This window comes from Pistacia vera, unplaced genomic scaffold (assembly GCF_008641045.1).
Source record: "Pistacia vera cultivar Batoury unplaced genomic scaffold, PisVer_v2 Contig1579, whole genome shotgun sequence".
In the NCBI taxonomy this organism is placed as follows: Eukaryota; Viridiplantae; Streptophyta; class Magnoliopsida; order Sapindales; family Anacardiaceae; genus Pistacia; species Pistacia vera.
The window spans coordinates 4,855-31,871 of NW_022195662.1; the positions used below are offsets into that span (position 1 = coordinate 4,855).

The window sequence follows — 27,017 nt, forward strand, 5'->3', positions numbered from 1 at the left end:
ATTAACTTTTGAATTCTATAATAAGTTGCAAATTTTAATTGAAAAAACCATACTACAGTTAGCATCCATAGGCATAGAATATAACATAAATAAGAGTTGACAGACTTTTTTTTACCCAAATAATGGCTTAATAATACTTTTTCACCCACAGATTTTTAATATATCACTTTATTACTTAAATTTATATTCTAACAGCGAATAAAAAGCAAATTCGGTTTAAGCTGTTAGACTTTTAAAAAAGAGAGGCCGATAAGTCTTTTAATGATAGAATGTTAGATTTTGGTAGTTGAGATTGATCAGAATTTGACTTGAAAGAGGCGGTTGCGCAAATCCTAATTGCTTAATTGTCAGTAATTAGCAGGGTCGACAGGAGTAGGGTTTGAGGGGTTTTGGTGAGTAATGATTGGAAAAAAAAAATTATGGTGACGTGGGGTCGCAACGATGCCAAAATTAAAAATAGAATATAAATTTGGATAATAAAATGATATTTTAAAAGTATGTAAGAGAAAGTATCATTAAACTATTATTTGGGTGGGAAAAGAGTCGTTTACTCTATAAATAATTATCCAATGTAACAGCCGGATAATTTTAGGGAAGGAATTAACTAATTTGACTAAAATCTTAATGTGATTTAGTGGAAAGCAAAAACGTGTGAGCCCATTGCCCACAGATTCCACATACAACTCCACTTTCGTTTCAGAAGCAGATGCTCCCAAGTCCCGACATGATGTCCATTTACATAACTACCCCTTCAACCTACGTGTATTTTCACCTCCAGCTCACCCTATCCAAAGTCCAAACCCGCAATATCTTTAGAAGCAAAAATTCATAATATAAATGCGCATGTGGGTTCCACCAGGGGTTCTACTTTATTCCTGAGGACCAAATTATCCATGATTATCCAATTATCAAAGTTAACTAACATGGATACTCTCGTCTATTCATTTTCCTTTTTTAAAAAAAAAAAAAAAAAAAAAGACGTTTCTTCTGCGTGAAAGCAAAGTTATGAACTAAAAACATCTCTGTCCATATTGTGCTTTTAAACGTCGCTCTCTTGATATTTCCGTCTGATAATTAGCAGTTCATTTTCACTCCTCTGTAGTTACCGCAATTCATCTCTGTACAGTTCTAATATGTTGATTCAGAGGAGAGTTATGAGCTGGAGGAGAGTCTTTAAATCTCTTCAAGCACTTACAGCTCATGCTTTGCTCTTCTGCTTCACGCTTCTGCTTGTTCTCAAGCTTGACCACATACTTCCTTACTCTTGGTGGTTCGTTCTTTTTCTTCCTTTATTTTATTATTTTAGTCTTTTCTGTTTTTTATGTTGTTAATTTTATGTGTTCGTAAATTATGTGGGATTAAACTCCGTTTACAAGCGGCCTTGAGGTGTGGAATTCTTAGAAATTCACCTAATTGATGATATAATGTCTGAATTGGTAGGTTTTGTCTAAACTTTTATACGCATATAAAAATGTTTGTGGTGTAGTTGCATTTACTTGCTTGCTCTTTTACAAATAGCAAGTTCGTTTGAGATTTTCCTGTAGTTCGTGTTTCAGATATGTCAGCCAATATTTCAATTCATAACTTTTGCTTGTGGTTCTGTCGCGTTTCAAGATTAAGCTGATTTAATGTTTAATTTATCAAATGTGGAGTGAAGTTCTGTGTACTATTAAGCACTCAGTCAATTCACTCTATTATGAGATTATTCTGTTGTCCCTCCGGCAATTTGCCTTCCATAATTCGATTAGTTTCATGTGGTTGTATTGCAAGTTTCGAAACGCTGAGCACCTAATCACATTGAGTACCACTGCTTTGTCTTGCATTTGTGCTCCAAGTTTTCAGTTGATCCTATCCACGTTTGTTTAGAAACTGTTGGTAAATATGAGATTGGAACCAAATATGGACTCTAACAAGGTGATGTGCTTTGTGGTTTAGCATTTCAACTTTGAAGTCTGATAAGTTTTAGAGATGAAGACATCATGTCTGTAGTTTGATGTAAACACACTATTACATGTGGTGTAGGCCTACAATGTAGAAAAAAAGATGATGTGTCTATGTCATGGAAGATATTGGCAGACTAAGAAGACTATTGCAGTTTTGCTTCTATCCAGAATTCTATTTCGGGAGGCGTTTATTTTTTCTTTGGCGGCGGAGGATGTATAGATGCATAGCCAGTACCTGCATGTAGTTGTTCACAGAAGAGGATTTCGTTTTTCTTTTTGATGATTTATTCAATAGTGTTCAATATTTTTCTTATCCTGCAGGATTACATTTTCTCCTTTATGGCTATTTCACATAATTGTAGCACGAGGCAGGTTTTCCTTACCAGCTCCATCAATGCCTCATGATCGACATGTATGACATAATATCTCAATCTTATTTGTATGTTGTGTTTCTTGTGTCGCAATTAATCAGGCTTTCGCAAATTTAATTTGTTCTTTAAATAAGTATAGTGGCAAAAAGTTAAGTACTTGTTTTTTCTTGGACAGTGGGCCCCATATCATGCTGTCATGGCAACGCCATTGCTTGTTGCTTTCGAGTTACTTCTTTGTATACATCTGGAGAGCAGTTATGGTACTTGGTCAACTTCATTGACAACATATTCTTCTAGAGATACTGCAGGGGGACAAACTTCAACTTTTACTTTTTAAAGAAATCTCTTGTCTTTTTGTTATTTGTTATTTGCTGATGCTAGTTACCACTGATGGATTCTGATTATTTGAATTAGTTGTTACATTGGTTAATTTTTCCGTTCACAAATAAACATGTTTATTGACCTCAATCAATGTATGCAATGAATGTTTATTGGTTAGAATACCTGTCTTAATCATTTTGCAAATGTTATGATCAAATAAATTTACTTCTTCTATCACTGTGAATGTACTGCAGTTGTAAACTTGAAGATTGTGTTTGTGCCTTTGCTGGCATTTGAAACAGCTATTTTGGTTGATAATATCAGGTATATTATTTTTAAACCAGTAAGTTTATCATTAGTTTGTGTGTTTTGAATATTTTCTTTGACAAGCATTTATATAATCGTTGTGCTGATACATAGTTAAATATTTTCACAACTTTGACTCCAACACACCTGTTGTGTAATATTTGACTGTAGTAATAACCACGTGATTTTTACCATTTCTGTTCAGGATTATATATCTTTTGTTCACATACTCCAAAAATTGAAAATAAATTTTCAGTGGCTTAACATTCTTGTCAAACCTGAACCTTTGAGATTTTGAGTTAGTTGGAAATCTTGTTATGGAATTGAATAATGAATTTTGAGACTTGTAGCGAACAACCTTTCTTTATTTTTATTTCTCTTTCTTTTTCATTTTGACCAAAAGTAAACCCGGTCTTGATTTATTTAATAATTCTTCTCTTGCTTTGGTAACCAAGTATTTGTTTTATTATAGGATGTGTAGGGCTTTAATGCCTGGAGATGAAGAAAGCTTGAGTGATGAAGCGATATGGGAAACTCTTCCTGTAAGTCATTAGTTGTTTTATGAATTAAAACATTTGTCAGTAGATACTATATTCTTTTGGAAATGCTTGAACAAATGCTAATCTAGGTTGGCATCATTGCTCACATGAAGTTAGGAAAAACAACTTTTTCTTTCCTGATGGCATATGTGGACTAAACAATTTATGGCTTTGATCTTTGCATTGCCAATAAATGACTAGCCATATAGTGTCAAGAAAAATATTTACAGATGATAGAAACCTGTTTATCCTCTTATTGCCTTGCATCAACTGACATGATTGTTTGTGCCAAGGTCAAAGGATCGCAAGGCTTATCATCTTAGATGGTTTCTTGTATATAGATAAGATCATTGGCAATCTATCAGCAGTCTTATTGGACGATCTTTTGTACCGACCATAATGTACCCTGAATTGAAGTTCAGAACTGTGGATGACATTCTATATTATGTTGTACTCTATATCTGATAAGAAGCTTGACATGACCAACTTTGTGCATTATAAGACTATCATGCTGTAGTTGACTGTATGATATTGGTGACATGTATAGTATTCTTTTTTCCTTGTATGCTATTAGTAAGCTATCTGTGTAGTACTTCCACCACAATATAAGAATATGTTAAAATTAGGTTCTTGGGAAACTAGTAACGTGTTAAAGTCTGCCTTTTCAAACTGCTTATAAGTTGTCATTGCTATTACATTATACCCTTGACAATTCATTTATAACATTCATTGATGTTAAGCTCATTATGTCCATGGGACATTTGGATCAGGCACACATAGTTTGCCTGGCGTTTCCGTTTTTATCGAACCCTGAATTCAGATGTTACTCTCTTATGTAATTGTGCTTTCTCTTGTGTAATTTCATTTTAAACAATATCTTGATTCAGAAGTTGAGAAAGGAGAAAAAGATTTTTACCTCATAATAAAATTTTCATGCAAAGAGAAAGCAATAAAGAGGATGATATTCAATGTCTAAGACCATCCTTTTTTTTCTGATAACATGTTGTGCAGCTTAAGTTTTGAGTTATTCTTGCAAGCAGTACTATTACCTTGGGAAAGTACAGGAACAATAATGATATATATTTGTTTGGTGTAAGGCTTGACTTGTATATATTACATGATGCTATAACTTTTAAGAATTTATATTCTGGATTTCTCTCTAAAGTTTTGATGTTAAATTATTTACCTTTGGTTTCTAGCACTTCTGGGTTGCAATATCTATGATCTTCTTCCTTGCTGCAACAATATTCACTCTTCTGAAGTTATGTGGTAAGTTGTTTATCTGCAAAGAACGAAAATTGCATGTATTATGGCACTCTTTCGATCCTTATATCTCTGTTCATATTCATTCTGACATAATTTGCTGTGGAACCAATTAGATTTATAATTTCTTGATTTCTGATTATACGAATGTTGATTTGTTGATGCCTCCTCTAGTTAATACATTTTTGTATTCTGTTAATCTTCTACTATAGGCATTCTATTTGGTGCTTTGCATACTCATAAATTAAGTTAAGAATTTTTATTCTTCTCTTCAGAGGAAGAATATCCTGCGTGATGCAAGTTAATCTGCTTGATTATCAGTTGTCATAGACGAATTTTCTGATTGGCAAAGCTCCTAGGTCATAAGTAGTTGCTGTTCTTGTTCTTCTTTAAAACGGGCCATGTTTTTGTTCAAACACCATGTTGGCAGCCCTATCTAGATTTTTTATCATGTTTTTCTCGGGTCTTATTGTTATTTTATAATCAAATAATGGAGCTATACATTCTCTGGTTTGTGTTTTACGATATACGGAATCTTGGTATATCTTATGAAAGCTTAGTGTGCCAAGCATTGCTCCAAAGAAGTTAGTCTTTAAGAATTTCTCCTTCATATATAGAGACAAAAAGGCAAGCACCCTCTCATTACAAGCATTATAATATTGTTTTTATTTTGATTGCAAAATATTCTCAATTGATGGATTTTAAGTTCTGGTCATCATTGTCAAATGTTAGTTTGTTCTAACCAGGGATGAAGCAGTCTAATAATTAATTTTTTAAAAGAAAAAAAACTCAATTTTAAGGCATTTACCTGCCTAATAACATGTCATATGAAGTCTTCATCTGCTAGGCCTGGTGATTGTTCATATGCTTGCAAAGTTTCTATTCACATTAACATCTTGTTCATTAAATTTTATCTTAGTAACTCTTTTCAAGTGCATGTATTTATTTGGCTAACATATTTTTTTCACGATATCATTTGGTACTGGACTACTGGTTGACTTGTGTGAAGCTTATCCTCACGGTGGATTATCTTTCTCTCCCTAACTTTTTTCATTAACCACATGCAGGTGATGTTGCTGCCCTAGGTTGGTGGGATTTGTTTATAAATTTTGGGTAAAATTTAGTGGTCTTTATAGCAATGTTTGATGATTGGAGTTATCTTTTCGTGTCAATATGAGTATTAGAAGGATAATGTATATACTTTGACAGTATTGCAGAGTGCTTTGCTTTTCTTGTTTGCACAAGGTGGTACAATCCGGCAATTCACAGGCACTCTTCCATTGGAGAATCCAGTTTGTCTTCATTGTCTATAACATATTTTGACCATAATAGAGGCTTAGTAGTTTCTGCTGATGATGACCGGCATCAGAGCAGTAGAATATGCAAGCTACAAGACATTGGTGGACATATTATGAAAATCCCATTCATCTGTTTCCAGATTCTACTTTTTATGCATTTAGAGGTATTATAGATTTCAGAAGTGCCTATCTGTGGATAAGTTTAGTAGCTTTTGATGAGTTCTAAAGTTAAAGTGCTTCTCTGTCCTCTCAGGCAACACCATCTGGTGCTAGACATATCTCATTCCGGGTTATTTTTGCTCCTCTTTTTTAGATACAAGGAGCTGGGGTTTTGTATGCTGCATATAGAGTGATTGAGAAGATTGCTCTTTTATTACGTGGCAGAGATGCTTTTGGAAGATGCTTGACTGTTGTGTCAAAAGCTCGCGATTGCTTGGAGTTCTTGCATCATGGCTCAAGGTAATGGTTTATTATAATGTGACCCAAAATTTCAATGGCCTTAGATCCCTGCTGGACAGATAAGGGACAACAGTAAGACATTTTCTAATGTCTATTGCTTGTGGTTCATTCCTGTTTACAGGTTGCTGGGTTGGTGGTCAATTGATGAAGGAAGCCGAGAAGAACAGGCTCGACTCTATTGTGCCGAGGCTTCTGGGTTTGTTTCATATACTACATTTTAGGAGTTGTTTATTTTTTTGACAGAAGTCTAATGTATCTTAATGTGGGTCATTAAGATGTTTTGGGTTATCCTTTTGACTAAATGGTGAATTTTAGATATTTTTATCTGACTAGAAAAAGGCATTAATTATGGCTTTTTTATGAATAAAAAACATCTGAATTTTTTGTCTTAGGAAAAAAAAAAAAAGGTTATTTCTAGGACACACCCTCCTCTTCTTCTTTTTTTGGTCAAAACCTTGTATCTTGCTCGCCACCACCATTACCGCTATTACTTACTAATGCCTCCATACAAACAACAACAATGATAACCTTTAACTTCATCAAAATGTCTTTCTCTCAACCATCATCATCGTTNTATTGGACTAACATATTTTTTCACGATATCATTTGGTACTGGACTACTGGTTGACTTGTGTGAAGCTTATCCTCACGGTGGATTATCTTTCTCTCCCTAACTTTTTTCATTAACCACATGCAGGTGATGTTGCTGCCCTAGGTTGGTGGGATTTGTTTATAAATTTTGGGTAAAATTTAGTGGTCTTTATAGCAATGTTTGATGATTGGAGTTATCTTTTTTGTGTCTATATGAGTATTAGAAGGATAATGTATATACTTTGACAGTATTGCAGAGTGCTTTGCTTTTCTTGTTTGCACAAGGTGGTACAATCCGGCAATTCACAGGCACTCTTCCATTGGAGAATCCAGTTTGTCTTCATTGTCTATAACATATTTTGACCATAATAGAGGCTTAGTAGTTTCTGCTGATGATGACCGGCATCAGAGCAGTAGAATATGCAAGCTACAAGACATTGGTGGACATATTATGAAAATCCCATTCATCTGTTTCCAGATTCTACTTTTTATGCATTTAGAGGTATTATAGATTTCAGAAGTGCCTATCTGTGGATAAGTTTAGTAGCTTTTGATGAGTTCTAAAGTTAAAGTGCTTCTCTGTCCTCTCAGGCAACACCATCTGGTGCTAGACATATCTCATTCCGGGTTATTTTTGCTCCTCTTTTTTTGATACAAGGAGCTGGGGTTTTGTATGCTGCATATAGAGTGATTGAGAAGATTGCTCTTTTATTACGTGGCAGAGATGCTTTTGGAAGATGCTTGACTGTTGTGTCAAAAGCTCGCGATTGCTTGGAGTTCTTGCATCATGGCTCAAGGTAATGGTTTATTATAATGTGACCCAAAATTTCAATGGCCTTAGATCCCTGCTGGACAGATAAGGGACAACAGTAAGACATTTTCTAATGTCTATTGCTTGTGGTTCATTCCTGTTTACAGGTTGCTGGGTTGGTGGTCAATTGATGAAGGAAGCCGAGAAGAACAGGCTCGACTCTATTGTGCCGAGGCTTCTGGGTTTGTTTCATATACTACATTTTAGGAGTTGTTTATTTTTTTGACAGAAGTCTAATGTATCTTAATGTGGGTCATTAAGATGTTTTGGGTTATCCTTTTGACTAAATGGTGAATTTTAGATATTTTTATCTGACTAGAAAAAGGCATTAATTATGGCTTTTTTATGAATAAAAAACATCTGAATTTTTTGTCTTAGAAAAAAAAAAAGGTTATTTCTAGGACACACCCTCCTCTTCTTCTTTTTTTGTTCAAAACCTTGTATCTTGCTCGCCACCACCATTACCGCTATTACTTACTAATGCCTCCATACAAACAACAACAATGATAACCTTTAACTTCATCAAAATGTCTTTCTCTCAACCATCATCATCATTCGTTAGCTTCATCAATGCCATAATACCACCATTCTCGCCACTGTTACCATTATCGTTCTTATTTTGATTTCATTGTTTTTCGTAACATGTGAAATATAAACAACAATTCAGTATAAGGAAATATATGCCAAAATGTTGGTTTTCAAATTTCTATTATTGTAAAAAGCAAACACATTTAACTCTTTATTTCGAAATGAGAATAGAAAAATAGTAACAGAACATATCAGTCATACTTGGACAACTAGATTCATTTAGACAAATTCAGATTCATTTAACTTTTTGATAGAAAATCAAACGCTATCTCAGTGTCTTCATGTTTGATAATTTAATTATCATTAATGTGAACAATCTCGATATGTGCTTCCTTGGTTTTTTCATTGTCTCAATCTGGGTGAGGCCTCGTAGTTGATCGGATTTTAAGAACCTAATTTGGTTCTCTAAACTGTTGACACTTTAAGCAAGTGCATTATTACTTTGTGGTAGATGCTTGATGCTGATATGATGCATGCAAAGTCCAGTGCTTGAATGCGTCACTGATTTAACTAGTAGTTTCTTTTCCATATACTATGTTCCATAAAATTGAAAATTGAAATTAAACTTTCGTGCCCTGAGTTCTGTCATTGAAGATTTTATTAAAAATTCACTTAACATGGTAATACTCATAATACAAACATAAATATGCATATATAGATTCTGTGGCAGAGCTAAGTCAACTCCTAGTCTCAATTACATTTTAAAATAATTTGTATTTACATAAAAATCTTTGTCCTAATTATGTTTCAGCCGTCCCAATTATTTCTTTTTGCACTATGAACCCCCTCCCCCAAGTGATAAGAGCTCAGCCAGTGTATATATGCAAATGAACGTTATTACATGCGCATGCATGCATACATAAAATATCAAGGATTCTGGTTCTGACTTCTGTTATATTTGAATCTATATAGAATGTGAAAACATTTTCGTTGCAGTTGTGTAACTGAGGCATTGACGACAAGCTTAACATTATCACTTATTGCATATTTAACTGTCACCAGGTTGTCAAATGCCAAGAACAGTGGAAAAAGTGGTATGGATTAGGGGTATTTTAATTATTTTTTCTAGTCTCTCATGTTTAGTGTGGAGAGTTAGTGATGATGAAACCGATTTTTCTTGTGTCCTTACGGATCTGTATTATTTGAGGCTTTAAATTTCTAGTGATCTGTTAAGGAAAAATGGTACCTTAGTATTACCATGGTGGATTTAACAAATTAATTGATAATTTGCTTTGACAAATGGTGTGTGCTTGCTTTTGACTGCTTGTACATCTGAGCCTATCAGTTTAAGGATTGTTTTCTTCAAGCTGGCTGATAGTTTTTGTAATATGTTTGATTTGAAGCTTTAATTAATAATGTATCGATGTACTATTACGCAGTTGTTGAGAGGTAATTGAAAGTGTTTTTTTTTTTTTTTTTGCCTAATCATTCCTTTGATCGTTATTGTTCAGATACAACACTTTCTCACCCGATGTTGTGAAAAAAATGCCCAAAAAGGAACTTGTTGAAGAGGTAAATACTGCATAATCAATGTTTCGGTATTGAATGATTAAGTTGTACTCTTTCTCCTAGTGCTCTTCCTGTTTTAGCTACTGTTTTTATCTGAGCGCGCATTTATTGATATCCAAGTTAATTAAAATGTCTATGTACTGTTTTATTATCTTTGGTAGTACCTTTAATTTTTATATTTATTATTATCTTTTGTTGCAGATTTGGAGATTACAGGGTGCTCTCAGTGAACAAACTGAAATCACGAAGTTTAGTCAGCAAGAGTACGAAAGACTTCAAAATGTACTGTATTTAAGAGCAAACTTGTGACCTTCAAAAAAGTCATTTGCAGTGTTTGGTTCAGGTTCTCTTTTTCAAGGTAAGTTATAAGGAGGGCTCACATTTTTATTGTTGAATGTATCAGGAGAAGATCCTATGTAGAGTTTGTTTTGAAGAACAGATTAGCATAGTCCTGCTTCCATGCAGGCATCACATCCTATGCAGGTACATTCTTCCTCTTTAATTTACACTGCATATGGCTTAAGGTAATCTGAAGATGTATATGATTGAAGCCATTCTTGAATATTAAACGTTGTCTTCTAAAGAAGAATACCTTTAGAATACTGTTGTTTTCTTGGATGTAAAATCCCTGATATTACACCTAGTTGTTCAATTTCTGGATAATCTGAATTTAGAGAATTGACAGTCGTGTTTTTTATGGCAGCACGTGCAGTGAGAAATGTAAGAAGTGCCCCATCTGCCGTGTCTTTATTGAAGAAAGACTGTCTATATACGATGTTTAGCTTCAACTTATGTGCGGAAACTTCAGAATTAACGGCATTTTCAACCATTACCCCAAACAAAAAAAAAAAAAAAAAAAAAAAAAAAGTGAACAAAAGCCTTCCTCTTAAGAAAAAGGGAAAACTATAGTTGAAGTTATTGCTTGTGATTTTAGTTGAAGCAAGTAATCAGAAACTGTAATTGGGTCTCTTAATTGTGTTGGGACATTGTGTAACATCAATTTTATATTTGTATATATGTGCTGTTGTACAATTCAATTAAAGCCCTTTTCTTATCATTACGGTAGCGTCAAGGTCTTAAAACCCGGACCGACTCGACCAGGAACCGGTGGCTTAGCCGGGCCGGTCAAGGTAGAAAACCGGGAATAAGAATTAACCCATTTCGACTTGCGGTTGGGCTGGTGCTACTGTAGCAACCACCGGTCCAACCAGTTTTGTGACAAAACTAGGTTAACTCAAATTCCTAAATTCTAAGATTCAAATCCCTTTTACAGTTTTCAATCAAAGACACGAGGCTAATCAACCCCAAAAAATAACACTAATCAACGAAGCCACTTGAAGAAGAGAGAGAATCCAACTCGAAGAAGAGGAGAAAAAACAAGTGAGAGGAGTTCAAACCCTAGGTCATTGTTGCGGTGGTGATGGTCGTGGAGGTGCATATAATAGTGGGGCACACAGCTAATAAGAGAGAAGAAAATGAGGATTTTGTCAAAAAAGAAGAGTAAATGTGTGTGTGTTTTGGTGTAGAAGGCGTGTACCTTTTGATTAGAGGAACGCTGAAGAATCGGAAGAGCTTTAAAAATTAAACAGAAGAAATGAAAGAGTAAAGAACAACAAAGAGAGTTGGAGAAAGAAGTTTTTGAAGCTTTCTCTATCTACTCTACTTATCTTCATTCCTACAATCTAGGAGTGAGCGGTTCCCAATACCTTGAATTTTTTTGGAGAACGGGAACTAAAATTACACAGTGCAGGTTCCCAAAAAAAGGAACCAGAATCGCACAGTGCAAGTTCTTAAATTCAAGGAAGTGGGAACCTAAAATGCAGGTTCTGGTTCTTTTCCTAGGTACCCTATAAAAAATCAATTACTCCCTTATTAGTTAAAAAAATGACAAAAATACCTTAAAAGTTTACAAATACACTCCTAATAAATTTTGATTACTCATTCATTTGTGTCCAATATGACTCATAAATCCTCTAATTTCTAGGCAACACTTGAATTCAATCAATTCGTCATAATTCACATAAAATTCCTCTATTAAAACCAAAACACAAACAATTAATTAAACAATCATACTATAAATCTATAATTTAATATTATAATTAATTAAATTTCTAATCATTTAATTAAATATTGTACTAATGTTTATAGAGGTGGGCATTTGGGACTGGGCCCAAAAGCCCAACCTCAAGGACCGATCCTAGGAGGTATGGCCCCAAAACAGGACCAGGCATAAGGAGGAGGGCCCGGGCATGAGCCTGGGACCGGTCCCAGGCCTGAGCCCAATTTTTTTTGGATTTTTTCAATGTAGTCTCCTACACAATTACATAAAACCCCTATCAATTTAAAATAAACATAAATTACGAGGGCTAAAATAAAATTTTATAAAATTAAAAAAAAAAAAAAATTTACTAATCGTTGGCTGGCAACGGTCACGTGCCAGCCAACAGTTATAATATAAATTATAACTTTTTTTTTTTTCACTCTCCCCCCTACCCCCCAACTATAAATAACTTTAAAATCTTTCATTTTTTCCACACCAATCAATCTCTCACTCTCTCAATCTCTCTACTCCAAATCTCCAATCAATTTCTCATTCAATTTATATTTATATTTTTAATTTATTCATATAATTTATTTATAATTTTATATTATTCAATTTTTTTCTATTTTTCAATATCATCATAATTTCATATTATTATTTCATTTCTTTTCATTTTAATTATTTATTATTTTATCATAAATTTATAATGACTTCCCTAAATGAGTTTTATGTTCCATCCACCGAAGAAATGGAAGGCTTCAATCTATTTTCACCATTTCCTCCAGAGGAAGCAGCTACAATTCCACAACCACATTCGGTCGGGATGAGGTTGATAGGAACCCACTCCAATAACTCAATAATTTGGGCTGGGCCATGTGTCTTTCATGGGCTTGGGTAGAACTCTCATTGGAAAACCGGCTTGCCAAGGGAGGGTGCCGAAGCCTTTATAACCCACATACCCACCCTTTTCCCTTTCAATGTGGGATCCTAACATTCCACCACGCTTCCGCAACCGACGTCCACGTCGGTCTCTTTACCCTCGTCGGTCTCTTTACCCCTTGGGTGACTACGTGGATCCCCTTTCCCTCGGGCCTTCATGCCCTTTCTCGGGGTAGCAGCCTGGGCCCAAGGTCAGCCTGCCACAAGTGCGTTGCCACATAGGCGCATGATCATGCTCTGATACCAATTGATAGGAACCCACTCCAATAACTCAACAATTTGGGCTGGGCCATGGGTCTTTCATGGGCTTAGGTAGAACTCTCATTGAAAAACCGGCTTGCCAAGGGAGGGTGCCCAAGCCTTTATAACCCACATACCCACCCTTTTCCCTTTCAATGTGGGATCCTAACAGAGGTGTAGCCGAACACATGCGAGCTGCGAGTTAACAGGCACGGGCATAGCCCAACCCCCCGACCGTCAAAGAGGGTTGTGTCCGATGTATGGTAATACTTCACCAAATCAAAACGCCCAAAGACAAATGGGGAGGGGGAAGAATCGTGTGGGATATGTAATTTCTATGGAACCATTATTGGCGTTGAGAAGGGACTTCAATGATGCGACAACACGTGGAGAAGAAGCACCCCCAAATAATACAGTTGCTCGATGCATCTTCAAGCGGATCAAGTAGACAAATTCAAACTCAACTTAATTTTAATTCACAATCCTCAACTCTCTTAACATGGTAATACAATACACATGTTGCACGAGAGGAAATAACAAGATATATTGTTGCTACAGACTCTCCCATTTGTTTATCTGAAAATCCTTTTTTTATTCATATGGTTAAAACTGCATTTTGTCCAGCATATACCCCTGTTAATAGAAGTACAAGTAGAAAAGATATAATAAAACCTTATAACAAAATAAATAATAAACTTAAAAACGAATTTCAAAATTTTAGGAATATGTTGAAGTGTAAAATAGGTGATGAAGTTAGGAAATAAGATTATTCTCTATATTAGGTTAGGAATCAGATCAATTATATTAGGAATGTAATTATTTTCTTCCTAGATTAGTTTTTTGTTTTTGCTATAAATTCATTGTACATCTCATTATGAAAATACAAGAAAATATTTCTTCACATGGTATTAGAGCTTGGTGTCTGAAATTTCAAAAAAATTTCTCTCTTTCTCGGATTTTTTTTCGACGACTGTTCTCCGGCAACGATCAGAATCTGGTCCAATCACACTGGACTGATCGTCTTCTGCTTGTCGTCCTAACTCGAGTGGTTTTGTTGTAGGCCACCGCTGCACGCGCCGATCGTTTTTTTGGCAGCCCCTCCTCCGATCTGTTTTTCAGGCGAGCGTGAGTTCTCACCACCACCAGCATCTTGTTCCTCTCCACCTCATCGGCAAACCATTTCAAGGTGTTTCCGTCAGCTTTTGCTCCGATCTGTTTTCCGATGAGTGTTCAGTTTTTCTAGCAAGCGTAAGTTTCTGTGTTTCTGTCAGTTTCAAGACTTCATGGATTCTTCAAAAACAACCTCTCCTTCGCATCCAAGTGGTTTTTCTTTTGTATCTATTCCTCCCATCACCACTGAGAGATTAATTGGGACTGCTAATTATTCATCATGGGCTGCCTTTATCGAATTTTGGTGTATGGGTCAAGGTTTGAAGGATCACTTGACCACCAAAGCTGATGATATTACGTTAGATAAGTCTTCCTAGACTAAAATTGATGCTATGCTGTGTAGTATGTTATGGCGAACTATTGATCCCCTTCTTCACCCTATTTACAAATCTTACCGCTCTTGTGTTGATATTTAAAGTCAGGCTAAACTTCTCTATACAAATGACATTCAACGTTTATATTCTGTTGTGTCCAACCTAGTTCATCTCAAACAACAGGATATGAATATGTCGGACTTCCTTGGTAAGATGGCTTCCCTTAAGACAGAATTCAATCTGCTATTACCAGTTGGTAAATCTGCGGCAGAAGATTTAGCTCAACGGGACAATTTCTTTATGGTCCTGACACTTGCAGCTCTAGGTCCAGATCTTACACCTGTTCGAGATCAAATTCTTTCTGGATCCACCATGCCTTCCCTTGATGAAGTGTTTGCCAGATTACTTCGGGTTTCCTCCCCTACTACTGTGCATTCCCCAGGTGACTCTTCAGTCCTTGTTTCTCAGTCTCACACTTTTCGAGAACAGGGCGATCGAAGTGGCAGGGGAAATCGGCCCAAGTGTAGTTACTGTCATCAGTGGGGGCATATCAGAGAGAAATGTTTTAAGTTACATGGTCGACCTACCCGAGCTGCTAATATTGCTCAAGCTGATCACTTTGATCTTCATTCTGAGTCCTCTACAATGTTAGCTCAACCCTCATTAACTCTCACAGGTACTGATTATGATGAATACTTACAGTATCAGGCCAGTATGCAGTCTTCTTCATCCATTGCCTCCGTCGCTCAAATGGGTAATTCAGTTGCCTGCCTTTCTCAATCTTCCACTTTAGGACCTTGGGTCCTAGATTCAGGTGCCTCGGATCATATTTCTGGTAACCTTCATTTACTTACTCAGATTACAAATACTGTATCTTTACCTCCTGTTACTTTAGCCAATGGGTTTAAAGCCGATGTTCAAGCTATTGGATGTGCAAAACCCCTCCGTTCCTTAGCATTAGACTCTGTGCTTTATATTCCCAAATGTCCATTTAATCTTGTGTCTGTCAGTAAACTTACCCGCTCTTTAAATTGCTCTATTCGTTTTGATACTGACTTTGTTGTTATACAGGATCGTAACACGGGACAGATGATTGGCACAGGACGTGAGTCACAGGGTCTCTATCATCTCCATATCCCATCTACAGCATGCATTGTCTCCGAGTCTCCAAATCTCCTTCATAATCGTTTGGGCCATCCTAGTCTTTCCAAACTTTAGAAAATGATCCTAGGTCTATCTAAATTATTGTCTTTGAGTTGTGAGTCGTGTCAGCTTGGAAAGCATACTCGTAGTTCTTTTCCAAAGCGTGTCAATAAATGGGCTGCGTCCCCATTTGATTAGTGCATTCAGATGTGTAGGGTCCTTGTCGTGTTAACTCTACTTTGGGATTTAAATATTTTGTTACATTTATTGATGAATATTCCTGTTGCACTTGGTTATTTCTTATGCGCTCTCGTTCTGACTTATTTTCCATATTTTCATTATTTTGTGCTGAAATTAAGACTCAACATAATACTACCATTCGTATATTACGAAGTGATAATGCTCGTGAATATTTCTCTGATGCCTTTACTAAATTCATGACATCTCAAGGAATTCTTCATCAGTCTTCTTGTGCTTATAGTCCCTAACATAATGGCATTGCTGAGCGTAAAAATAGACACCTCATTGAAACTGCTCGCACTCTTCTTTTACATAGCCACGTCCCTTTCCAGTTTTGGGCTGATGCGGTTCTAACCGCTTGTTACTTAATAAATCGCATGCCTTCTTCTGTCTTACAAGACCAGGTTCCACACTCCATATTATTCCCTAATACTCCATTATTTTCTCTTCCCCTGTGTGTCTTTGGGAGCACCTGTTTTGTTCATATTTTCTCTTCTAGTCAGGATAAACTGTCAGCCAAGTCTACGAAATGTATTTTCTTAGGGTATTCACGTCTTCAAAAGGGCTATAAGTGTTATTCTCCCGCCACACATCGCTACTTCATCTCTGCTGATGTTACGTTCTTTGAATCTTCTCCATTTTTTCCTCATCCTCCAGTGGAGTCTGATCCGATAGTAGATGTTCTACCAATTCCATACGTTGCTTTCCCACCTTTGTTTGTTTCGATACCTCAGTCTACTACTAATACCACTCTTCCTGTCGACAATAGTCTTGTTCCTTTTACAAGTGATCCTGATGTTTCTGCTGCCATTCCTGAGATCCCTGTCACTACAGGTCCTGTGCTCGATTCCTCCAATGTCAAGGTCCGGTCTCCAGCTGATCAGTTTCCCATTGTTATTTGTAAAGGTATGAGGTCTATACGCAACCCTCATACCATCTACAATTTTTTGAGTTATCATCATTTATATCCTTCATATTATGCCTTTGTATCCACCCTATCTTCGGTTTCTGTTCCTTACACTGTTCATGAGGCACTTTCTCACCATGAGTGACGTCAGGCAATGGTTGATGAAATGTCGGCTTTGCATCATAATCATACTTGGGAGTTAGTTTTCTTACCTCCTGGCCATTCGACTGTTGGTTGTTGGTGGATTTATACTGTCAAGGTTGGTCTAAATTGTAAGGTTGATCGGCTAAAAGCTCGTTTAGTGGCCAAAGGATACACTCAGATCATGGGACATATTATTTTGACACTTTTTCCCCTGTTGCTAAGATGTCTTCGTTCGGTTGTTCTTTGCTATGGCTGTCATTCGACACTGGCCTATGCATCAATTGGATATTAAGAATGCTTTTCTTCATGGTGAATTTCAAGAAGATATTTAAATGGAGTAACCTCCTGGTTTTGTTGCTCAGGGGGAGTCTGGTTTGGTATGTAAACTTCGTCATTCTCTATATGGCCTCAAACAGTCTCCTCGTGCTTGGTTTGGACGATTTAGTATAGTTATTCAAGAGTTTGGTATGATTCAATGTGAGCCTGATCACTCTGTTTTCTATAGACATACTTCACTATGGCAATGTATCTATCTGGTTGTCTATGTCGATGATATTGTCATTACAGGGAGTGATCAAGATGGCATTGGACAGTTGAAGCAACACTTGTTCAAACACTTTTAGACGAAAGACTTAGGGCTACTCAAATACTTTATTGGCATAGAAGTCGCTTAGTCCAAATCTGGTATTGTTATATCTCAGAGGAAGTATGCACTAGATATTCTAGAGGCAATAGGGATGTCAGATTGCAAACCAATAGATTCTCCTATGGATCCTAATTTGAAACTCTCACCTGGATGGGGGAACCTCTTGCTGATCCTGGAAGGTATCGAAGACTTGCTGAAAAACTTAACTATCTTACTATCACCCGACCTAATATTTCCTTTTCTGTCAGTTTTGTAAGTCAGTTCCTTCAAACTCCATGTGATAGTCATTGGGATGCAGTTGTTCGGATTTTAAGGTATATCAAGGGAGCACCAGGTAGAGGCTTACTGTATGAAAATAAGGGTCATTCACATATTATCGGATATTCAGATGCTGATTGGGCAGGATCTCCATCTGATAGACGTTCTACCTCAGGCTTTTGTGTCCTTGTTGGAGGAAACCTAGTTTCATGGAAAAGTAAGAAACAAGCAGTTGTTGCAAGGTCAAGTGCTGAAGTAGAGTATCGTGCAATGGTCGTGGCCACTTGTGAGCTTGTTTGGTTAAAACAACTAATTCAAGAGTTGAGATTTGTCGAAGTATCACAAATGAAATTACTCTGTGATAACCAGGCTACCCTTCATATTACTTCAAATCCAGTGTTTCATGAGAGGACTAAACACATAGAGATAGATTGTCACTTTGTTCGAGAGAAAGTTCTATTAGGGGATATTTCAACTAGTTATGTCAGTTCCAACGACCAGTTAGCAGACATCCTCATTAAGTCTCTCAAGGGTTCTTGTGTTGATTTTATTTGTACCAAGCTTGGTGCATATGACTTATATGCTTCAGCTTGAGGGGGAGTGTTGAAGTGTAAAATAGGTGATGAAGTTAGGAAATAAGATTATTCTCTATATTAGGTTAGGAATCAAATCAATTATATTAGGAATGTAATTATTTTCTTCTTAGATTAGTTTTTTGTTTTTGCTATAAATTCATTATACATCTCATTATGAAAATACAAGAAAATATTTCTTCACAGAATATATCTATTGCACTTACATCAGACATATGGGCTTGTAGATCAAAAACCAATTTTTTAACTGTCATGGTACATTTCTTAGATCATAATTGGGGTTTATAACAAAAATTGATAGGTTTTAAACTATTATATGAAAAACATAGTGTTGAAACTATTTATTTTATAATTCTTGAAGTTTTGCAAGAATATTTATTAACTAATAGAGTTGTAGCGCTAACGTTTTATAATGCAGCTGCTAACACTGCGACAATCTCTTTATTTGAAAAGAGATTGGATCCGCGTGGTGAAGACAAATTTTTTCACTAGAGATGTGCTTGCCACATCATCAATTTGATAGTTAAAGCAGGTTTAGATGCTATACATTCGAAGATGGAGAGGGTGCGCAGAGCTATCGGATTTATCGTTGGCGATAGTAATAAAAGATGGCAGGATTACGTCAAATATTGTAAGTAAGAAGAGGACCCACCAGTTCTACCTTTGAAGTTATGTACAGACATGCCTATCCGTTGGGACTCCACCTACTTGATGTTAGAAAAAGCTTTGCCAACCGCGAAACAAATTACAGATTTTGTCAACCAGAAGAACCGTCCAGAGGAAGTTGTCAGCTATGATGATGGGGCGGTTTGTGAACTTTTTTATTCATTTTTTCAAATTTTTGATGATGCTACTAATACATTAAGTGGTATTTATTATCCAACTACTAATATAGTGTTAGATATTTTACTTCAAATTGCTAAAACTTTTGCTCAATATAGATATAATAACATTTTAAGTGAAATTGTTTTAAAGATGGAAGAAAAATATAAGAGATATTGGTTAGATATTCAATTCTTATATGGATTAGGCCTTATTCTAGATCCTAGGTTTAAATTACACGTAGTTAACTGTATAATTACTGAGATATGCCAGCATTTAGGACATGATTATACGTCTTATTCGACTGACTTTAAACAAAAATTGGATAGCCTTTTTTCTTTATATGAGAATAGGTACAATGGAAGTAGAAGTGGAACGTTTAGGAGAAAGGATCCGGACCTTAATGCAGCCTTTCGTCAAGGATCGAGCAAGTGGACGTATGTGGAATGCGGTGGAAGTAGCAGCTCCAGCTCATACATACATGGACCAAATGAGCTGAATCGTTACCTACAAGTGAACCTATCCTTTATGACGATAAAGGAGAAACATGATATGAATATTCTTCAGTGATGGAACCAACATGAAAGTCGGTTCCCCATTGTAGCCCAAATGGCACGTAACATTTTATCTGTGCCGGTTTCTATAATTGCATCCGAGTCAACATTTTCAACGAATGGTCGGATTATTGAAGACAAAAGATGTTCTTTAACCGATGAGATGATTGAAGTCATAACGTGTTTACGAGTTGGACTCAAGCAGAAAGAAGACTACAACATCACCCTGAAGATCCCAAACTACTCGAACTCTTTAGGAATATAGATTTGAATGATGTAAATATTGTTGGCGATGAAAATGAATAATTTAATTAAAAAATTATTTAATTGTTTATTTGTGAAGCGTGAATGTGTGAAACGTGAATTTATGTTAAAAATTAAAATTAACTATTAATTAATTAAATTTTTAGAAACTTACTAATCTGCCCCTGAAAAATACTAAAATCCCCCTACAAAATTTTGTTTCGCCCCAAAATATAAAAAAAGATCGGGGGGGGAGGGGGGGGGGGTGAATTGTCTAGGCCCATAGGACCAGTCCGGGTCCTCATTTTGCTCATGGGCCTGGTACTAGTCCCAGCCTGAGCCTGCTTGGGACTGGTCCCTGCCCACCTCTAAATGTTTATAATAGAATATTATAATTAATTAAGTAATCATATTATAAATCTATAATATAATATTATAATTAATTAAATTTCTAATCATTTAATTAAGTGATATACTAATGTAGTAAATTATTAATGTTTATAATGTAATGTTATAAATTTATAATCAATTAAGTAATCATTTAACTACGTAATGTTATAATTAATTAAGTAATTATTTAATTATAATATAATGTTTTAATTGATTAAATTTCTAATAATTTAATTAAATATTGTACTAATATTTATAATAGAATGTTATAATTAATTAAGTAACCATTTGTTTATATCGTAATGTTATAATTAATTAAGTAATTATACTATAAATTTATGATGTAATGTTATAATTAATTAAACTTTTAATCATTTAATTAAGTACTGTGGTAATGTAGTAAATTACTAATGTTTATAATATAATGTCATAGTTAATTAAATAATCATTTAATTATGTAATGTTATAATTAATTATGTGATTATACTATAATATAATGTTATAATGAATTAAGTAATCATACTATAAATCTTTAATATAATATTATAATTAATTAAATTTCTAATCATTTAATTAAGTATTGTACTAATGTTTATAATAAAATGTTATAATTAATTAAGTAATCATTTGTTTATAACGTAATTTTATAATTAATTAAGTAATCATACTATAAATTTATAATGTAATGTTATAATTAATTAAATTTCTAATTATTTAATTAAGTATTGTGCTAATATAATAAATAACTAATGTTTATAATATAATTTTATAATTAATTAAGTAATCATTTTATTATGTAATGTTATAATTAATTATATGATCATACTATAATGTAATGTTATAATTAATTAAGTAATTATACTATAAATTTTTAATATAATATTATAATTAATTAAATTTCTAATAATTTAATTAAGTATTGTACTAATATTTATAATTGAATATTATAATTAGTTAAGTAATCATTTGTTTATAATGTAATAATTAATTAAGTAATTATACTATAAATCTCTAATATAATGTTATCATTAATTAAATTTCTAATTATTTAATTAAGTGATATACTAAATTACTAATGTAATGTTATAAATTTATAATTAATTAAGTAATCATTTAATTATAATGTAATGTTATAATTGATTAAGTAATCATTCAACTAGTAATGTATTAATGTTTATCAATTTATCATAAAAATTAATTAATTATTAATTTATTACATATATAATTAGAACTTGATAATTGAAATAAATAAATAAATATTATATTATTATTTAATCAAATATATTATTTTATTCAGAAATAACTATTTTAATACCATTAAAATACTTTTAATTGATCATAATTCTAATTATATACTTAATTAATAAAAAATTTAATATTAATATATTATGATATATTAAAGTTTATATAATGTAGTTTATATGTAATAAGTATAATTATATATTTATTTAATTAGGTTATTATAAAAATTTAATTTTTTTATATTTTAAATTTTTTTACATGTAAAATTATATAATCCCTCCATTCTTTATAGATATTTTATTTTGACCTAGGTTTTAAAATATATTATAAACCAAGTACCCAATACAAATTTCAAGTAAGTTCTAAAACAAGTACCCATTGTAAGTCCTTTTTTTTCATATTTTAATTCCAGTTTGTGTCGATTCCCAAAAAAAAAAAAAAACTGAAATTTATCCGCACATTGTCGATTCTGATTCTACTTTGAAGTTCTGGTTCTACCTAATCCCCATGCGGACACCTACTGCAATCTTAAGGTGGCATAGATTTGGAAATAAATAATTTAATTTAATAGTTAAAGAAGGTGTACTTATTTTGCATTTAATGAGCTTTCATCCAAAAGAAAAAACAAATATTAAATATCCTTGAAAAAAGATGAAGAGTGTACTGTAATGCATTTAATAAAAAAACAAATAAAAAGTGGTTTGTTGATGGAGAAGTGAGGGATTTATCATTTATGAGCTAATGAGATAAAGAAAGAGAAGTACAGAAATGAGAAAACATTGATTGGGCGATGAGATCAGGAAGATGGTTTGATTATTCGGTCAAACCGGTTCAACCGGTTAACTGGGAATCCGATCACCTACCCTGGTCACTGACCAGGTTAGTTTTTAAAACATTGAGTAACATCAGTTTGAACTGTTATAAATAATTAGAAGCTAATAAGTAACTCTGATGCAATCTAATTGGAATATAAGACTTTTTAGATATAATTAATATCAGTAGTTTAAAGGTTTTTTCATCCGGACATAAGGGAGAGGTTACTCTCTCAATCACTTTTAGGATTTTATTATTTTTCTTTTAATAGGATGAGTTGGTTTTTTCTTTTATGGCATACATGAGTTGTGGATTGAGGAGAATAAGGAAATATATTGATGTAATTAGAAACTAATGAATTGTTTAATTTTGTTATTAAAGTATTTTCAAAATAGGTGGCTGCTAAATGCTAATACCATCAGTCTATTCAGTATTCACCTTACTTTTTGTTGTCCTTGTCGGCTGCATGCGTGTTTACCACAAGAATTATCAACCAATAATAATATTTCAACTTAGATAAATAAGCGATCATGGAAAACAAATTTACAACATACATTGCGACATAATGGGGAAGTATTTGTCTTTAACGCATAATGCCATAAATTAAAAATAACAAGGAAAATAGTAAAATAAATTATTATCAAGACAATATTACTAGTCTCATAAATCTCTCTCACTAACACCTCTCACTAACCTTATGTGACAGTTTGTAATTAGTTTGATTAGACGGAACTTATTGTTGGACAGGTGAGACTCATATAAACTAACCAATTATAAACTGACACGTAACGTTTACGAAAGAAAAGTTAGCTAGAGATGTTTGTAACTCCAATATTACTCCTATCAAGCACAAATCGGAGTGGGTAGTTGAGTTGATGGCAGTGACTTCTCATCAGCCTCCATAGATTTTTCCTTTAACAGGTGGGCGAAGTCAGTGAAGCAATCATCCAAGCTACGAAATTGCTCATCAGGATAGAGATCCTTCACTTCAATCTCATCATGACCATCAACTGAAAAATTAACTTGACAGCCCTTAATGAAAATATCATGTGTGAACGATGCAACAACACTTTGTGGTATGATATTCTCTGCACCAAAAAATAAGAAATTAGTAACTTAAATTTTACAGTAAAATTCAATTTTAAAGTAATAGGTTTAGAATGAAGGAACCTGCAGCTGCAGCTAGGAGATCATCCTCAGAAACAGTGACTCTTGGTAAAGTTCTTCCAATTTTCTTTTCCCATAAACATGCAAGCTCGTTAATGTTATAACAATTGGGTTGTGGTCGAAAATGAACCGACTTGTTTACAGTTCGGATGTCATCAGCAATTTTCATTGTGAATTTTCCAATATCAGTGCCGGCAACAAAGTAAGCTACAATACAAAACCATTTTACTATTCTAATTAATTCCTCCTTTTCTCTACCAAACAATTAACAATAAATACTGTCCACAGTCTAATTTTATAAATCTCGACCCGACAGGTGAAACTCATTATTCCACATACGAAACTTAGAGGAAAAATTTATGAGATTAAATTATTAAAATATTTTAAAAAGAATTTTTATATGATCTTAAACTCTTTATTATAAAGAGTTTATCCATAAAAATAAGAGTTTAAAAGGTTCTTTATCCTTTAAATATAAATTAAAGAGTGAGTTTGACTCTCCACATTTAGAGAATCAAATTTAAATCTCTATCATAATTTTAAATAATAAATTATAAGTTTTTATATATTTTATTTATGATTTATCTCCCCTATTAGGTTTTTTTTTCTTGAAAAAATATATTCTCTCTCCTAAAATCTAAAGAGTATTGAATTTAAATAAATATTTTATTCTTTATATTTATAAATTAATGTAGATGTTTTTTATTTATATGAAAAATACTCTTTAAAATAAAGAGGAAGATTAAAAATACTCTAAATGTAATGTTACTCAAACACTGTTAAGTGTTAACTATTAAATCAATTATTTAATTAGAGTAAATAATTCCCTTTTTTTCTATGTAAGTTAATAACCTAGGGGACCATGTAAGGCGTAATTAACACATCTTTAACTTTTTCTTGAAAAACAAAAGCATCTGATAATTTATTATGAAAAGTTGTCGCTGCTGAAATATTTCAGTATTTTTAACAGTTGTCACTTGTCATTTGTTACTTAAAAAGAATTGGGCTCTACCAAACAGTGAGAGGGACTCTAACATGGACTCCAGCTCTTGGCCCAGTAAAAATATAGTGACAGATAAAGAAAGTAAGAAACAAAATAAGGACTTTGACAGGCTAAACATAACAACAAAAAGAATATTGGTTTTCATACAACAAAGTGAACATACATTGAACTACTAGTCTACAGAACAGAACAACCATAGTTTTATCAATTTTCCATTAAGTTTAAATTGAATTATTTAAATATTTTTGTTTATGCAAAATAAGGAAAAGTATGTCATAAAATAAGAAAATACAAATCATATATAATTGACCACCCTTAATTAAAGTAGAGAAGTAAAAAAGACAGGGTAGGAAAAGGCATCCACTATCGAGTCCTGAAACCGACGCTTTGAAATTAGTGTTTTCACGAAATACACAAATTCAACCATATTCTTTGACATTTCAAACCCAATTTTGTATACTTATATAAATACAAATATTGGACAAACACTTTTTTATCTTTATGCGATTCAACCTTAATCATTAAGGCAACGTTCCTTTAAAATTTTTGGTTAAAATTACCTCAGTTGATTACATCACTATATTTTGTATATAGGTCTTAATTGCGTACCTTTGACGCTGCCATCTCCGTAGATTTCAAACTGATCCAACGGAGGAAGAACTTCTGAAGGGTGGTGATTGTTGTAATAGGGCCAAGAAGCAATTGAATTGCAACAAATATAGGTGTAAGGTACACCAAGTTCTTCAATTAAACGCCTGACTTTGCGCTTCTCTTGGTACATGATGAGCCCTGGTTCCACCGGGTCAGCTCTGTCCACGTCATGTCCAAATTCCGACGGCAAAAATCTCTGCAATTTACACTTCCACCTTTCATAAGAACATAAATAGTTTACGATGAAAAATATTATCCAAGGTTTATAAATATTGCATACCTTAACAGTACCAACCGCTTTAATGGCCTCCACCAGATGGAGCTGGTCCAATATTTTCTCACCACCAACACTTGAAATCACGATATCAATCTCGTACTCTTTCAATATTTTCTCCATTATGTCCTTATCACTTATTGATCCCTTCAACGTAAATAAAAAAAGTAAGCAATTATAAAAACAGTAACATGACATGAGCAACAACAACTCAAAGATGCAGAGAGTGATCAATACATATAATACTACAGCGCCCTTGTTTTGAAGTTGCTGGATTATTTTAGCCTTCCTGGGGCTAGTGACACTAGAGCGGACGAGAACATAGGTGGGTCGACCGGAGTCGACGCTGGCGTCGGCTACAAAGTGACCGATGAAGCCGGTGGCTCCAATGATCAGAACCCTGCTGCTCTTGGCCGTGGAAAAAGTGGGTGATACGGTCATTTTTTTTTTTTTTTTTTCTTGGGCAAGTACTTCTTTTTCAAGAAAAGCTTAAGAGAAGGAAAACATACGATCGATTCGAGTTGATTTGCTCTATGTTATTGAGACATATATAGAAGTTGCGGAGGCTTAAGGAAAAAGTTTTACGAGGTGGAAAGATCATCTTAAGTGGCGACATATATAAATAAAAAGTTCTATGTGGCTAATATTCCAACTAACCTTCAACACAAAATTTTCATCATTTATTTACCACACAACCCTTTCGTCAATGAACTTTAGTTTTTTCCCACCCAAAAAAAAAAAAGCTTAATGACATTTTTTTCACCCTCAAACTTTTAAATTATCACTTTAATACCTAAAGTTGTTAGTAATTTTTATTGTGATGAGGACAAGATAGTCAAAAGTCTATTATAAGTGACGGCAGAATGATCAACAAACATTTTGGCCGTAGGAGAAGAAGAAAAGAAAAGGACCGTGCATAGCTAGAAATGGTGCACGTTAGTAGCGTCGAAGTCTGCGGTTTTTGTTATTTTCCATCACTTCCGAGACCACCCACAAAATCTTTATAACCTCCTCTACAAAGCCCAAGTCTTCATTTACCGTCCTCACTCACCATTTCCCACCACAACCTCCATTCACATAGCCGACTCTTCAAGTCAAAGTTTTGGTCGATTTCTTTGCCAGAAATTCACCGAGACACCACAATCACACTCCCCACAACCCACTTTACAAAACCTTACCTCCATCATCGTCCTTTGCTCACCGATTACCGGTCGTGCACCGCAC

General features: G+C 34.1%; 2 protein-coding genes across 2 annotated transcripts; one reads left to right on the forward strand and one right to left on the reverse strand.

The window, feature by feature from the left end:
* The first annotated feature begins 1,035 nt into the window (after window positions 1-1,035).
* LOC116124897 lies at window positions 1,036-10,867 on the forward strand. Its single transcript, XM_031410655.1, has 14 exons — window positions 1,036-1,270; window positions 2,265-2,355; window positions 2,490-2,574; window positions 2,890-2,959; window positions 3,414-3,483; window positions 4,680-4,749; window positions 5,811-5,856; window positions 5,953-6,205; window positions 7,683-7,888; window positions 8,010-8,084; window positions 9,942-10,002; window positions 10,201-10,281; window positions 10,403-10,482; window positions 10,703-10,867. The coding sequence occupies exons 1-14, from the start codon at window positions 1,134-1,136 to the stop codon at window positions 10,779-10,781; spliced, it is 1,404 nt and encodes a 467-aa protein (XP_031266515.1). The 5' UTR covers window positions 1,036-1,133; the 3' UTR covers window positions 10,782-10,867.
* A 12,434-nt stretch (window positions 10,868-23,301) lies between these two features.
* Window positions 23,302-26,386, reverse strand: LOC116124900 (leucoanthocyanidin reductase-like). Its single transcript, XM_031410658.1, has 5 exons — window positions 26,031-26,386; window positions 25,800-25,940; window positions 25,478-25,715; window positions 23,869-24,072; window positions 23,302-23,786 (listed from the first exon to the last, which is right to left on the reverse strand). The coding sequence occupies exons 1-5, from the start codon at window positions 26,232-26,234 to the stop codon at window positions 23,542-23,544; spliced, it is 1,032 nt and encodes a 343-aa protein (XP_031266518.1). The 5' UTR covers window positions 26,235-26,386; the 3' UTR covers window positions 23,302-23,541.
* Between the last annotated feature and the right edge of the window lie 631 nt (window positions 26,387-27,017).

Excerpts from the sequence above, each read along its gene's own strand:
- LOC116124897 (XM_031410655.1), top strand. The coding sequence starts at position 1,134 with ATGTTGATTCAGAGGAGAGTTATGAGCTGGAGGAGAGTCTTTAAATCT. Across the intron at positions 5,857-5,952 it reads GATTTGTTTATAAATTTTGG|TATTGCAGAGTGCTTTGCTT; the intron begins GTAAAATTTAGT and ends ATACTTTGACAG. Across the intron at positions 10,003-10,200 it reads AAAAGGAACTTGTTGAAGAG|ATTTGGAGATTACAGGGTGC; the intron begins GTAAATACTGCA and ends CTTTTGTTGCAG.
- LOC116124900 (XM_031410658.1), bottom strand. The coding sequence starts at position 26,234 with ATGACCGTATCACCCACTTTTTCCACGGCCAAGAGCAGCAGGGTTCTG. Across the intron at positions 24,073-25,477 it reads CGGAGATGGCAGCGTCAAAG|CTTACTTTGTTGCCGGCACT; the intron begins GTACGCAATTAA and ends TTTGTATTGTAG. Across the intron at positions 23,787-23,868 it reads TCTCCTAGCTGCAGCTGCAG|AGAATATCATACCACAAAGT; the intron begins GTTCCTTCATTC and ends TTTTTGGTGCAG.